At 44.6% G+C, this 14,603-nt stretch overlaps 1 protein-coding gene across 1 annotated transcript; it reads left to right on the top strand.

The window, feature by feature from the left end:
- The first annotated feature begins 415 nt into the window (after positions 1-415).
- On the top strand, positions 416-7,326 carry LOC134445787 (uncharacterized). The gene is made up of 10 exons (XM_063194862.1): positions 416-505; positions 927-1,001; positions 1,485-1,567; positions 1,969-2,116; positions 2,714-2,794; positions 3,571-3,848; positions 4,131-4,146; positions 4,621-4,954; positions 5,464-6,022; positions 6,607-7,326. The coding sequence occupies exons 1-10, from the start codon at positions 416-418 to the stop codon at positions 6,635-6,637; spliced, it is 1,695 nt and encodes a 564-aa protein (XP_063050932.1). The 3' UTR covers positions 6,638-7,326.
- Positions 7,327-14,603: the final 7,277 nt, after the last annotated feature.

Here is a 14,603-nt window from a genome sequence, read left to right on the forward strand (position 1 = left end):
GGCACCCAATGCATTAAGATGGCATATATCAATATCTTAGAAGCTCTGGTTTTAGATTGTCAAGAGTGTGACTTCAGTCATAGGTTTAAAGATGATGATGGATGGTTTCTAAGCCAACCATTATGACATAACAGTCACACATCACATGTTAAGACATTCTGCAGGTTGCATCATAATCAGTTGCTTGTTCCCTGATTGTATTCACATTCTGTTTCATATTTGCACCATTTACCGAAAATGTGTTATTGTAGTTGTACATTTTTGTATTTAATCATTTGAAACAAACAGTTGGAGGAGATAGGTAAGACTCTCTGCAGTCAGAAGAACATATTGTAAACGGGCATAGCAAATTGACAATGTTTCAGATAGTTTAAATGAATCAAAGACTCTGATTTTTTGTTTTAGGCCATTCATCATGAGTGTGCCCATGGATGTTGAGAGTTTTAGCGGTTCCAGCTCTTCTGCATCCGACACCAGCCTTATCTGTGGATCGTCCCCAAGTCCGGTAAGATCCCAATGATCTCAGGTTACATCACTGATGATGTGTTCAGGAGCATCCTAGAGATGTAATCTACCAATGTCATTGAAGACTCTAACTTGCAGCAGCTATGTAACACATGTTGTGATGAAAATACCAAGCAGTTTTAATGTAAATGGACTGAATTTCAATAAGCCTAGAGGACAATCTAAAACACATTACATTAACCCACAACTGTGCCTCAACCCATTCTGTCATGGAGGCCACCTTGCAACCTGTAGTTTTATATTTTCCATTACGTAATACTAATGGTTGAGCTGGCCTAGCCCAGACTGCTAGAGATGTCGGCTATGATTATGTCCTCTTTTGAAAGTCGCTTTGGTTATAAATGCAACGTAATGTAATGTAATGTAATACATCTGAGGAACTCTGATTTACATATTTTTAGCCTGTGACTTTGAGTGGAGAGCCGCACAGTGCTGTTGCTTCCTCCCCCAGTCCCGTCTGTGCAGGCCCCAGTCAGGTAAGGCACAAAGCTTCAGGATGAAAACTCATACAGCAAGAAAGACTGGCATGTTCGGGGTGGGCGCTTTTAAGCAAGATTTCACATCCAAACGTTAGTGATTGGGGAAATCAGATATATGTTTCAAACATATGTTTCAAGAAGTTTACTCTTGCCACCAGTAAATGTTGCTCCACCATTTCTGCACCGTTTCACCATTTATTTACATATTAACTGAAATGTCTAGCTATGTATTGTGTTTGTACTGTATGTGTGTTTTTGTTTTGTTTTTGTTTTTTTTATTGTAGTGTGTTTTCATGTCATTCTGCTGTTCTGCTGTGCTGTAAGACAAATTGTCTTTTTAAGGACATTAAAGCTTTCATGTCAAGTCAAGTTTCTGTGTTCCGGTCCAGACCAATTTCATTGCATGAATGAAATTGTACTGATCTCTTTTTAATGGCCATTGTGTTTGCATCTGTCTCCCCTCTTCTGTATCTATTCTAGTCTGTGAGTGAGTGCTTGAGCCTGGAGAGCTTGAGTAGAGAGACGGACATCAGCGCTACCTCCACCCCCAGCCCCAGCTCCAGGCCCAGGCCCAGGCCCAGCCCCAGCCCCGTCTACGCAGGTCCCAGCCAGGTAAGATGAGGCCCTGTAGCCCTTACTTCTAGATGAGCCAGCAATCCCACTCATTTCTCATTTGCTGAAAAGCACAACTGTATCATTACCACATTGCTATGACATTGTTTTAATTGACAGATTAAGACATGGTAACAGCAAGCTTATAATAAGGTGGTTCTACATGAACGGTTCTAAACAGAACAGAAACTCTAGATAAATGGAACCAGATAAGCACGTTATAGCCGGCCTTAGGAAAGAACCATATCAGACCTAACCAAGAAAGTCATCTTTATTGTTTTGAAAGTAACATCTCTCTCTCTCTCTCTCTCTGGTTGATTCAGGTACCTGAGCGTGGTCTTCCATCCACCAGACCCCGCCCACTGCGAGGAGTGGTTAAGTGCTGGACAGCGGCCCCCGGGGGTCATAATGATGACTCAAGAGCCGCTGACAGCAGCAGTAGCGACAGTCTGGTCATGGAACTCGCTGCTGTCTGTGGACCTAGCAGCAGTTATTTTATGGTAAGTAAAAGCCGTGAAAGCCTGATTGGGAAACTCCAACTCCCATTGTCATTGTGAAGCAGCGCTCCACAAGCACACTAGTGTTCACTGCACACTGCACTCAACAAAATAGCATTTATGCCTCACCCGTGCAAGTGGGCAGCCCCCAATGGCACCCCAAGGGAGCAGTGTGGCGGGACGGTACCATGCTCAGGGTACCTCAGTCATGGAGGAGGATGGGGGATAGCACTGGTTAATTACTCTCCCCACCAACCTGGCGGGTCGGGAGTCGAACCGGCAACCTTTGGGCTACAAGGCTGACGCCTTAACCGCTTACCCATGACTGGTAAGACAGACAGCCAGGCATTTAATGATAATATCTATAACCAAAAAGGCAGAGAGTGATATTTTAAACTTTTGAGAGCATGGCCTCCGTATAGAAATCAAAATCTTTGTGTGCGTTTGTGTGTGTGTGTGTGTGTGTGTGTGTGTGTGTGTGTGTGTGTGTGTGTGTGTGTGTCTGTGTCTCTGTCTGTGTACGTAATATCTGTGAGCGTATGAAATTGTGAATCCAAGAAAAAAATGTAATACTCTTATCTTACACATGCTTTTATTTAGCTTGATAGCGACTCCAATGATGGGCGGAGTGTGATCCCCATGGTTGACGCCTGTTTGGGAGACGCCACTAGCCTGTTAGATGTGAGTAGCAACATCTGTTTTCATTGAATGCTCTTTTAATTGTGTGTGTGTGTGTGTGTGCGTGTTTGTGTGTGCGAGGGAGAGAGGGGGCGGGGGTACAGAGAATGATTATCAGGGTTTAAAAAAAGAAAAGAAAAAAGGGAGGGGGCGTGATAACTAGATTTGTGCCTTGGTTGATGCCCAAATCAAATAAGGCAGCTGCATGTATTCGTATATATAGTACAGTAACTTTCAGGTGTCACTATTGTCTCTATGAGTATTCATATGAATATGATCACTATGATGTGCATTCAGCTGGAAGATGACGAGGGCGATGCCTTCTGGCACACATGGTATATAGTACAGTAACTTTCAGGTGTCACTATCGTCTATGAGTATTCGGTAACGCTTTACTTTACGGTACAGTTACCATATGTAGTTAATGTGTACTTTCTGTGTAACAACAGGGTATAAGAGAGAAGTTACATGGTATCTAATGGGTAAAAAGGGGGTAATTAAAAAGTAAATAAATACCATTAGTTGGGTAACAACAGGGTAACGAAGAGAAGTTCGATGATTAGATGGTTTGAAAATACACAGTGGTTTCATAGTAATTCTTGAGATATGTGTATTACATAGTATTTACTTTGTAATTACCCCCTTTTTACCCATTAGATACCTTGTAACTTCTGTCTGTTACCCTGTTGTTACGCAGAAAGTACACAGTAAATACTGTACCGTAAAGTAAAGCGTTACCGAGTATGTATATAAATATGATCACAATGATGTGCGTTCAGCTGGAAGATGATGAGGGTGATGCCTTCTGGAACACCATCACAGACGTCAGGGTGGACAACGCTGGAGACTGCCATCTTAGTGACGCCTCCAGCTATACTGAGGTACGTTGGCATCTTAGTGACGCCTCCAGCTCTGCTGAGGTACGTTGGCATCTTAATGGTGCCTCCGGATTCAATGAGGTACGTTGGCATCTTAATGATGCCTCCGGATTCAATGAGATACGTTGGCATGTTAGTGACCCCTCCAGATACACTGAGGGACACTGTCACTTAGGAAGGTTGGCATCTTAGTGTGTGTGTGTGTGTGTGTGTGTGTGTGTGTGTGTGTGTGTGTGTGTGTGTGTGTGTGTGTGTGTGTGTGTGTGTGTGTGTGTGTGTGTGTGTGTGTGTGTGTGTGTGTGTGTGTGTGTGTTTAGCTTAACCAAGACCCTGACGAAGGATTGCGTGTCCCTCTCCTCGAGAACACTGGCTCCTTGAACGATGATGACAGCCTGCTTGAGGTGAGCAATAGAATGATGCAGTGAAGTGTGAGGATTTTGGATGACCATCATTGGCATCAGAAAAGAGATCAGTGTGGTAACAGCTAATGCCAATATTGTGTGAATTAAATGATTGTTTGTTTTTACTGTATTTTCTTAAAAAAAAAAAAAAAATTAAAAATTAAAAATTAATCTTAATTACTTAATCGTATTAATACAAGCTGTGGTTATACCACCTGGTTATACCCCCCTCCCAAAAAAAAAAAAAAAAAAACCCTCAATGGCCCAAGCACTGTATGTATGTATGTATGTATGTATGCATGTATGCATGCATGCATGTATGCATGTATGCATGTATGTATGTATGTATGTATGTATGTATGTATGTATGTATGTATGTATGTATGTATGTATGTATGTATGTATATCTGTATGTATATCTGTATGTATACTGTATGCATGCCAAACATAGTGGTTACTGAGGTAAGACAACTTTTAATTCTGACACCAACACACAATGTCTGTGTGTGTGCGTGCGCGTGTGCGTGCATGTGTGTGTTTGTCTGAGAAGGCCTTCAGTAACACTCAACTGAGGGGATGGCCAACCATCACTGCCACCGGGAACATAGACAACGCCAGCCTCTGCCCAGTGCAGGAACTCAGGGTGGTGGTGCCGACATGTTGGGCAGAGGAGGAGGAGGAGGAAGAACAGGGCACCGCAGAGCAAGGGGAGACCCCGGAGAGAAACGGCAGAGTCCCCGCTGAGCAGGACTATGTGCAGAGCTTCCACCTGGAGCCAGAGCCCCACCACCTGAACGTCGTGGAGACGGCTGATGCTGCTTTCAGCTCACTAAAGAGGCAGACACCCACCAAGCAGCTGCTGCTGCAGGACCAGGCAGATGGTGGTGAGCAGAGCCCTTTAATAAGAGAGTTACGTCACTCCCATAGACCTCAATGGCCCAATCTTTCCACAGCAATGGCGGCTCTCATGGAGCCCCACGAAGCGTTTTACATGTAAATCGATAGACCATATAGTTCCAATAGAAGTAGTTACTTAGTTCCAGGAGGTGGCCGTAGAACACCGAAAAGGGGGTAAAGGTAAATGTAATTTGTTTGTACTTCATCTTTTTTGGATTCCGTGCTAGTCTCCAGCGAACCGAAAGTTGCTGTTTGAAAATATTTTAATCTCTGTGAATCACATCACAGCTCTCTGTCACTCACTGGGTCTTTCTCAAAACCTAGTGCAGTGCACTTCCAAGTGTATCAGCCTAAATAATCACGCCCTGTGATTGGATACTTTTTGGTGAACTCTATGGAGTATCCAATCACTGGGCGTGACTAATTAGGCTGAATACACTTTGAAGTGTGCACACTAGGTTTTGAGAAATGCTCTCTGTCACAACTCTCTTATTAGACGGCTCTGGTGGTGAGGATGATGATGACACGGCCGCTGGGCGGCATGGTAGTGTGGACCGTGTGGAGCAGCTCAAGCCTCTGCAGCGTCTGGAGCGTCTCGGGCGCGGCGTGGAGGAGATGCAGCTGGACATCATCCGGCACCTCCAAATGGTGAAGACACATGAGCTGCAGGAGGGCGCTCACAAACGTCAGAAGAACGGGGTCTGCAGCTTCCTAAGACGCCTTTGTAACAAATGCAGGTGCCTTGGGAAAAGGAACAGGAAGGTGGGACCCCAGATCACCAAGGAGACCAACGGCACGCAGGGAATGAAGGAACGTAACATGGCTGAAACGTGCAAGGAGACCCACGACAGGCAGGTAACCAAGGAGATCACAGAGGAGGAGGAGCGTAACATGGCTGAAACGCGGGAGGAGGACATGGAGGAACAGGCGGATGTGCAGCAGCATCAGAAGGGGATCTGCTCCTTCCTTAGGCGCCTTGGCAACGCCGCGAGGGACCTCCGGAAGAAGAAGAGGAGCACGGAGGAGAGCCCATCCGAAAGGAAAGGCCTGAGGAGGTGTGTGTGTGTGTGTGTGTGTGTGTGTGTGTGTGTGTGTGTGTGTGTGTGTGTGTGTGTGTGTGTGTGTGTGTGTGTGTGTGTGTGTGTGTGTGTGTGTGTGTGTGTGTGTAGGAGAAGATGAGTCAGCATAGTCATTGATTTGCATGACAATATGCAAAGCACCAGAGGTTTTAAATGTAAAAGTAACTTCATGGTGTAAGCATTAGCAACAGCACATGATATTACATAGCTGTTACACCAGTTAATCCTTTGTACCTAAAGAGGTAGTTAGACTGTGTTGCTACTGACAAAACACAAAAAAGACAAAACAAGAACCCACCACAAACTTGTTCCAACCAGTGCAGTGCAGTCAGCTGATCGTAAGACAAGTACACAGGTCTACTGGTTTGCTCATACTGTGTTGGCAAATGTGTTTCTTTTGTTTATTTTTACTTTCACTTTTGACACCTCTGCAAAGCACTCTTAATTGTGTCTGTGATTTTTCCTAAATAATATCTTGCTTTTATTATGGTGTTCATCTAAGCTTTTTCCCCTTGACAAGTTTTTAATAATATATCTGCCTTGTGTCCTTCTGCTTACAGGTTCTCCTTTAAAGTTTCCTGCTTCAAGTAAAACAAGTGAAGCAGGGAGGGGGAAGGGGAAGGGGACCGAAAGGCACATCCAGCTGGACATGATAGGGTGCCTTACCTGGATAGAACTGCTGTGAAGCAGACCAGGACATCATAATGGGACCTTACCTGGATAGAACTGCTGTAAAGCAGACCAGGACATCATAATGGGTGGTGTAAAGTGGGACAGAATCACCGGGAGGAGCGTGAGCATCTCAAGCGTCTTGGGGCGTCTCGAGCGTCTCGGGTGCGGCGTGGAGGAGGAGATGCAGCTGGACATCATCCGGCACCTCCAAACGGTGAAGACACATGAGCTGCAGGAGGGCGCTCACAAACGTCAGAAGAAAAGGGTCTGCAGCTTCCTAAGACGCCTTTGTAACAAATGCAGGTGCCTTGGAAAAAGGAGCAGGAAGGTGGGCCCCCAGAACACCAAGGAGACCGACGGCACGCAGGGAATGAAGGAACGTAACATGGCTGAAACGTGCAAGGAGACCCACGACAGGCAGGTAACCAAGGAGATCACAGAGGAGGAGGAGCGTAACATGGCTGAAATGCAGGAGGAGGACACAGAGGAGGAGGAGGTGCAGCAGCATCAGAAGGGGATCTGCTCCTTCCTTAGGCGCCTTGGCAACGCCGCGAGGGACCTCCGGAAGAAGGATAGGAGCACGGAGGAGAGCCCGTCCGAAAGGAAAGGCCTGAGGAGGTGTGTGTGTGTGTGTGTGTGTAGGAGAAAATGAGTCAGTGTAACGGAGGCTAACTAGCACAGAGTTGGTGTGGAACGTTGGTAAACCTCCCTCCGATAGCCTCATACAGTCTCGTGCCGTTGGGCCGAGAGACTAGTTTCTTGGCCCAGCGGTATCGTACTGTGTCTCCCATTGCCGGACCGTTGTAGTTGACGAGATCGCATGTTCGATCCCCGAGGGGGGTGAACAGGTGCAAGATGACCTCCGTCACAGTGGTGCCGTGACCCGGATGGGAGTGAGGTTTAAGGGGGAGAGTGTAACGGAGGCTAACTAGCACAGAGTTGGCATGGAACGTTGGTAAACCTCCCTCCGATAGCCTCATACAGTCTCGTGCCGTTGGGCCGAGACACTAGTCTCTTGGCCCAGCGGTATCGTACTGTGTCTCCCATTGCCGGACCGTTGTGGTTGACGAGATCGCACGTTCGATCCCCGAAGGGGGTGAACAGGTGCAAGATGACAACCGTCACATCAGCATAGTCATTGACTTACATGACAATATGCAAAGCACCAGAGGTGTCAAAAGTAAAAGTAGAAGTAACTTCATGGTGTAAGTACAACACTAGCACATACTATTACAGCTGTTACACCAGTTAATCCTTTGTACCTAAAGAGAGTAGATATAGGTACTGTGTTGCTACTGAAAAACACTAAAAACCTGCAAGAACGCACCACAAACTTGATCCAACCAGTGCAGTCAGCTGATCGTAAGATAAGTACACAGGTCTACTGGTTACTTAGATACGTTACCTATGTTATTTATTTTTACTTTTACTTTTGACACATCTGCAAAATGCTCTTTAGTGTGTCTGTGATTTTTCCTAATTGATATCTTGTTTTTACTGTTTTGTTCATCCGAGCTTTTCCCCCTTAACACAAATCAAAGTTTTTAATAATCGATCTGCCTTGTGTCCTTCTGCTTACAGGTTCTTCTTCAAAGTTTACTGCTTCAAGTAAAACAAGTGAAGCAGGGAGGGGGGAGGGGAAGGGGACCGAAGGGCATATCCGGCTGGACACGATAGGGTGCCTTACCTGGTTAGAACTGCTGTGAAGCAGACCGGGACATCATAATGGGACCTTACCTGGATAGAACTGCTGTGAAGCAGACCGGGACATCATAATGGGACCTTACCTGGATAGAACTGCTGTAAAGCAGACCAGGACATCATAATGGGACCTTACCTGGATAGAACTGCTGTGAAGCAGACCGGGACATCATAATGGGACCTTACCTGGATAGAACTGCTGTGAAGCAGACCGGGACATCATAATGGGACCTTGCCTGGATAGAACTGCTGTGAAGCAGACCGGGACATCATAATGGGACCTTACCTGGATAGAACTGCTGTGAAGCAGACCGGGACATCATAATGGGACCTTACCTGGATAGAACTGCTGTGAAGCAGACCGGGACATCATAATGGGACCTTACCTGGATAGAACTGCTGTGAAGCAGACCAGGACATCATAATGGGACCTTACCTGGATAGAACTGCTGTGAAGCAGACCAGGACATCATAATGGGCGGTGTACAGGGCCGGATTAATGCACAGGCTAGATATGGCTAAAGCCTAGGGGCCCCCACCTGCCAGGGGGTCCCTGATTAGCCAAAAGTGAAAAAGTTGCTGAATTGTGACACGATGTAATGTTGAAAATGTATCTGTTGTGTTCAATACAGTTGGTTATCCTTACTTCTTAGCTCGTAATTATGACACTGTCTATGTAAAATCAGAATATTTGCCTTCCGGCGGGCCCCACAGCAACCTGTAGCCTAGGGGCCCCAGGCCATCTTAATCCGACCCTGGTGGTGTAAAGAGGTGGGATGGAATCCTGTCTAAAGGCTCCGTCAGGCCATAAATGCCATAAATGGCTGAAGGCCTTGCACCTTGACGAGAAGATTTTACAGCCCTCAACTGAAACATTTCAGAGGGGCACAACCGGAAGCATTGTCCTTTTGCAGGTAGACAAGGACATCCTAATGGGCGGGAAAAGTGAGACAGAATCACCAGGAGCAAACCAGTACAGGCCTTGCAGACATTTGTGACAGTGCTGAAGACGGTGCTTAACAAATATCAATAGGTAACCATGTGCTCCCCCGATGAACCTGCAGATGTCACGTCGTGTGTATTATTTGTTTTCTGGTTTGCATCGCTAACGACCTGTGAACACGCAAGTCGGTTCGAGATTAGGTGCGTGAACGGGCACCGGCACGGTTCTCTGTCAGCCTGAACGAATCTACAGTGTCAGATATATTTAAGGCGGTCACGGCGTGGGAGTGTTGTATAGGCCTATAGGGCCCTGAAGTAGCTACACAGTAAAAATTTACAAGGATTTCAGAGTAATTTACTGTGAAATCTCACAGTTAATTACTCTGATGTTCTGGTACACTATGCTACTGTGATGGTCACACGGCACACAGCAAATTAGTCTGAAATCATTGTATCACTTGCCATTTCTCACCTAACTTGCACATCACAGTATTTTACTGTGCTCTTCAAGGATAACCAGCATGACAAAGTGATAAACTAGGAAACATCACAGTAAACTACTGTGTGGGCGGAGTATCTATTAAATTATTAGTGCATTGGGGCACAACTTCAGTCATAGACAGGTTGGGCTCTTCATTACAATCACACCTTTCATTGCCATTTTCAGCAAATTATTTCATTCGTATTGTCTTGTGGTATACATGTATACACCCATCATCAGTTGACTACTTTATCCCCACTCTCTGTCAAGTAACAGAAGAATGAGCTTATATATATTGGGAGATATACATGACCATCTTCATGATGGTGGGAATATGGTCATTTTTCTTGTGTACCACTTTAAATAGTACAACCCCTACAATAAACACAGAATATAACAAGGAGTAATATTTTGAAGCACACTTAAGATATTCCTTCTAGATAAATGGCTCTCCATAAGTGCATTGCATGATGGGACACGATCTGAAGCACGTATGTCCTAAGCCCCTCCCCCTCAGGTTGCACATATTGACATGAGGAAGTGAGAAAAAAGATGACCAAGCATGGGAAGACATGTAGCAAACAAGAAGTTGATGACTAAATGTCGATGAAGTGTCTGAAGGCCCAGATTGCACTATATGGCAGTCTTGGCCTAATGGTTAGGGAGGTGGACTTAAGTTCAGAGGGTTGCAGGTTCAAATCCCTCCGAACCCTACATTGCCCTAGGGACAGCAACCATTGTTATATATTTGTATATCACTTTGAGTAAAGGCGTCAGCCCTCAACCCAACTGACATGCCTTCCCATTGAACTTTCGCCCACTTCAAGTGTGTAACAATATCTTACTGTGAACTCACAGGGAGTTACTGGCTACTAATTGCATTCATTTCACAGTAACATACTGTGAATTCGTCATATCACAGTTAACTACTGTAAAGGCGTCAGCCTTCAACCCAACTGACATGCCTTCCCATTGAACTTTCGCCCACTTCAAGTGTGTAACAATATCTTACTGTGAACTCACAGGGAGTTACTGGCTACTAATTGCATTCATTTCACAGTAACATACTGTGACATTCTGCCATAATTTGTTACTGTGAAATCCAGAGAGACTTTTCGTCATATCACAGTTAACTACTGTGCGGTTGTAACAGGTATTTTCTTCATGTAGGCCATGATTGGGTGAATTATGTGGCTGCCTTGGCCTAATGGTTAGGGAGGTGGACTTAAGATCAAAGAGTTGCAGGTTCTAATCCCTCCTAACCCGGCATTACCCTAGGGACAGTAACCAATGTTGCATATCTGTATGTCACTTTAGGTTGCTCCTGGCCATGATGGAGTGTAATTACTTATTGTCAGGCCTAATTAGAAGAAGGTCTATGATTGGAAATGTTGCTGGTTCTGCTTCCAATAAATGAAGTTGCAACCAATGTGCTACACAAACACTTTTTTAAGTTGGCACCTGCTAATGCCTTTGTCTTGGATGTGCACGCCAAAACTCCAGCATCCAATTTTAAATCAGAATATTGCCACCTAGTAAAAAAAAAATAGGCTATCTTGTGAAGTGCCATTGCACAATTGAAAGTCAAATGCTTGACATGATTGACATTGACTACCATCAACCAGGAACAATGGTAGTGCCCAATCAATCTGTCAATTAGTACCTGCCCTCACTTGAGTATATATGACTGTTACAAGTTCATTGAATTACTTCCTGCAGCTGCCACATGCCTGATTACTCTGGTCACATGGTTAACTTTCACCTCTATATAAACTCAGACTGTCACAATGCTTGAGTTGCTTGCCTAAATGACTGGTTCGCTGGCTCTCTGTCCGGCTTGTTGGTTAGTGAGCTAACTGACCGACCAACTGACTGTTTGTTGGCCAGCTGGTTGGCTGGCTAACTGACTCTTTTGGTTGACTGTATGGCTGGTTTGTTAGCTGGCTAGCCATACAACTGACTTGTTTGTTGGTTAGTTGGCTGACTAACTGAGTGTTAGTTGGTTAGCCGGCTCTTTGGCTGGCTAGCTGACAACTGACTCTTTTGGTTGGCTGGTGGACTGGTTTGTTGGCTGGTGGTAGCAGGTACCCTTTTTGGTGTGTTGCTTACTTGATTAAGACATTTCAGGATTGTCTAATTATGCTCAACTAGAGTATTCTATGCACACTGGTTCATGTACTCTCATCCAGGAGATAGCAATTATTAATTGGTAATAATATTGCACATACTGCAGAAACTTGAATTTCTCAGTGGTTATGGATAGTTTGGATGTTGGATAGTATGGATGGTTGGATAGTATGGATAGTTTTTATCAATACAAGAGAACAGTGTGATGGCCTGGTTCCCTGCCACAGTTGTCTCAGTCATGGTGGGGGATGGGAGGTGCCACAATAACATGGTAGCTACCTCTTTTGTGGTGATGAATGGAGGGGCGGGATCATGGTAGTGTGGGTAGGGTGACAGTAACTTACTGTGGTGTGGCCACAGTAAACTACTGTGAGAAGATCACAGTAAACTGTGAGGATGGCCACAGGGAATTACTGGCTACTAATTGCATTCATTTCACAGTAGTTTACTGTGACATCACGGGAATATTTTTTACTGTGTACTACACCCCTGACAAGCCAACCAAGGCAGGTTCAGGCCCTGGCTTAGCACGCTTCCAACACAGGCCCGAGTACAACTGGACGAATGAAAGGCTCAGAGGGACAAACGTCCACAACGTTGTACACAAAGTCAAGAACGGGTGGGGGGTGCGGGGTTGTGGAGACTTAAAACTCCAACGAGCACAGGTTGGGGTCAACTGGGCCACACTCGGAACAATTGTTTGAGTACTATACCACCGAATAGCATATAACAAATGTTACTAATAATGAATACATTTTGATTTGTCAATTCATGTAATTGAAATAAATGTGTTTCTGTGTGCACAAGTTCGTGTTTTGTCCCTTCCTATTGATATGATGTCAGATGCTAGTGCCAGACGACAGTGCTCTGTCAGGTTTCCGTAATACAAATAAAATAAAATACATTTTGTATTTTCGTAAACATAAAATAAAAACATTGGAAAAAATGTAGAAAAATACAGAAAAGGCACATCCAGTACACCCCAGGAAAATATCTCTTGATTGCAGACACTCTATCCAGGGCACACCCGCACTCAAGAGCATCGCATGAACATGACCTGGGTGACGAGAGAGTTGTGTAGGCCTATGACACAGACTTTGAACCACTTCAAGGCAACAACATGCATCTCATAAAAACAACCACTGATACTGATGTCGAAATGCAGCGTCTCATGGCCATGCATAGGTCAGGCTGGCCTTATGGTGCATTCCCCAGAGCTAGGAGCTTCCCAATAAGCAACCAGGAGTCAGCTACCTCCCACTTGAAAGCATTCCAACCAGCAAGTCAACCAAACTACAAACATGGAGGGACAAAAATACATATCCACTTCTCAGCTATGTAAACAATGAGGTGTAAACAACACCATGCGTTTTTTTCATTTAGCCGCATTTCATCATTGAAAGAGGCAATGCCAATAACTACGCCTTAGACAGGTTCACGGGCGGTTTTGAAACTGTTAACCTGTCCAAATCAAGTCTATTTGTCCATAGAATGATGATTTCTGAGTAATGTGCAACATAAAATATTCTTATAAATTAACACTGTGCGCTGCCATTGCTGTGATGACATCAGGATTGTCACTGGGACGAATGGTGCGTTCCCCAGAATTGGGAGATGGGATGTTTCTGACCTCCTACTTGCTGAAATGCATTGGAACGCCTGTTGAAGTGGAATGTTCAAGTCGCGAGCTGGGGCAAAAGCGAAGCAAACCGACTTTGCCCCATTGACTATCGTGATGTCATCACAGCAATGGCAGCGCACAGTATTAGGAATAGTTTATGTTGCACATCACCATTCTATGGACAAATAAAGTTGATTCGGACAGGTTAACAGTTGCAAAACAGCCTATTAACTTTTCTAAGGTGTAGTTATATTGACATTGTGTATTTCAAAGACGAAATGCGGCTAAATGAAAATCACGCATGATGTTGTTTACATTGCTGACATCTTTGAGAAGTGGATATGTAGTTCTTGTCCCTCCATAGTTTGTTCGACTTGCTGGTTGGAACGCTTTCAAGTGGGAGGTAGCTGCCTTCTTGTTGCCTACTAGGAAGCTCCTACCTCTGGGGAATGCACCATTAGGAATAGTTCATATTGCACATTACTTAGCAATCACCATTCTATGGACAAATAGAGTTGATTTGGACAGGTTAACAGTTGCAAAACCGCCCATGAACCTTTCTAAGGTGTAGTTATTGGCATTGCCTCTTTCAAAGATGAAATGCGGCTACATGAAAAAAAAATGTACGGTGTTGTTTACACCTCATTGTTTACATTGCTGACATCTTAGAGAAGTGGATATGTATTTTTGTCCCTCCATGTTTGTAGTTTGGTTGGCTTGCAGGTTGGAACGCTTTCAAGTGGGAGGTAGCTGCCTTCTGGTTGCCTACTAGGAAGCTCCTACCTCTGGGGAATGCACCATAATAACAACAATGTGGGCCCTAATACATGAGTATACGTTGTTGCAACCTTTAAACTATAGAGACCAGTCACATTTTAAACATTATACATACTAGTTGTTACATTATTAGCACACTTACTAGGCTACTAGACTACTAGGCTACTAGACAACTACTACTAATAATAATGCTTCTTGGAATAATTGGATTACTCATTAGAATAATAAGAACAAAA

Source organism: Engraulis encrasicolus, chromosome 1 (genome assembly GCF_034702125.1).
Source record: "Engraulis encrasicolus isolate BLACKSEA-1 chromosome 1, IST_EnEncr_1.0, whole genome shotgun sequence".
Lineage (NCBI taxonomy): Eukaryota > Metazoa > Chordata > Actinopteri > Clupeiformes > Engraulidae > Engraulis > Engraulis encrasicolus.

Coding starts and splice junctions, on each gene's coding strand:
- LOC134445787 (XM_063194862.1), top strand. CDS start 416: ATGAGTGTGCCCATGGATGTTGAGAGTTTTAGCGGTTCCAGCTCTTCT. Junction 2,795..3,570: donor ACGCCACTAGCCTGTTAGAT/GTGAGTAGCAAC, acceptor ATGTGCGTTCAG/CTGGAAGATGATGAGGGTGA. Junction 4,955..5,463: donor GCAGGACCAGGCAGATGGTG/GTGAGCAGAGCC, acceptor CTCTCTTATTAG/ACGGCTCTGGTGGTGAGGAT.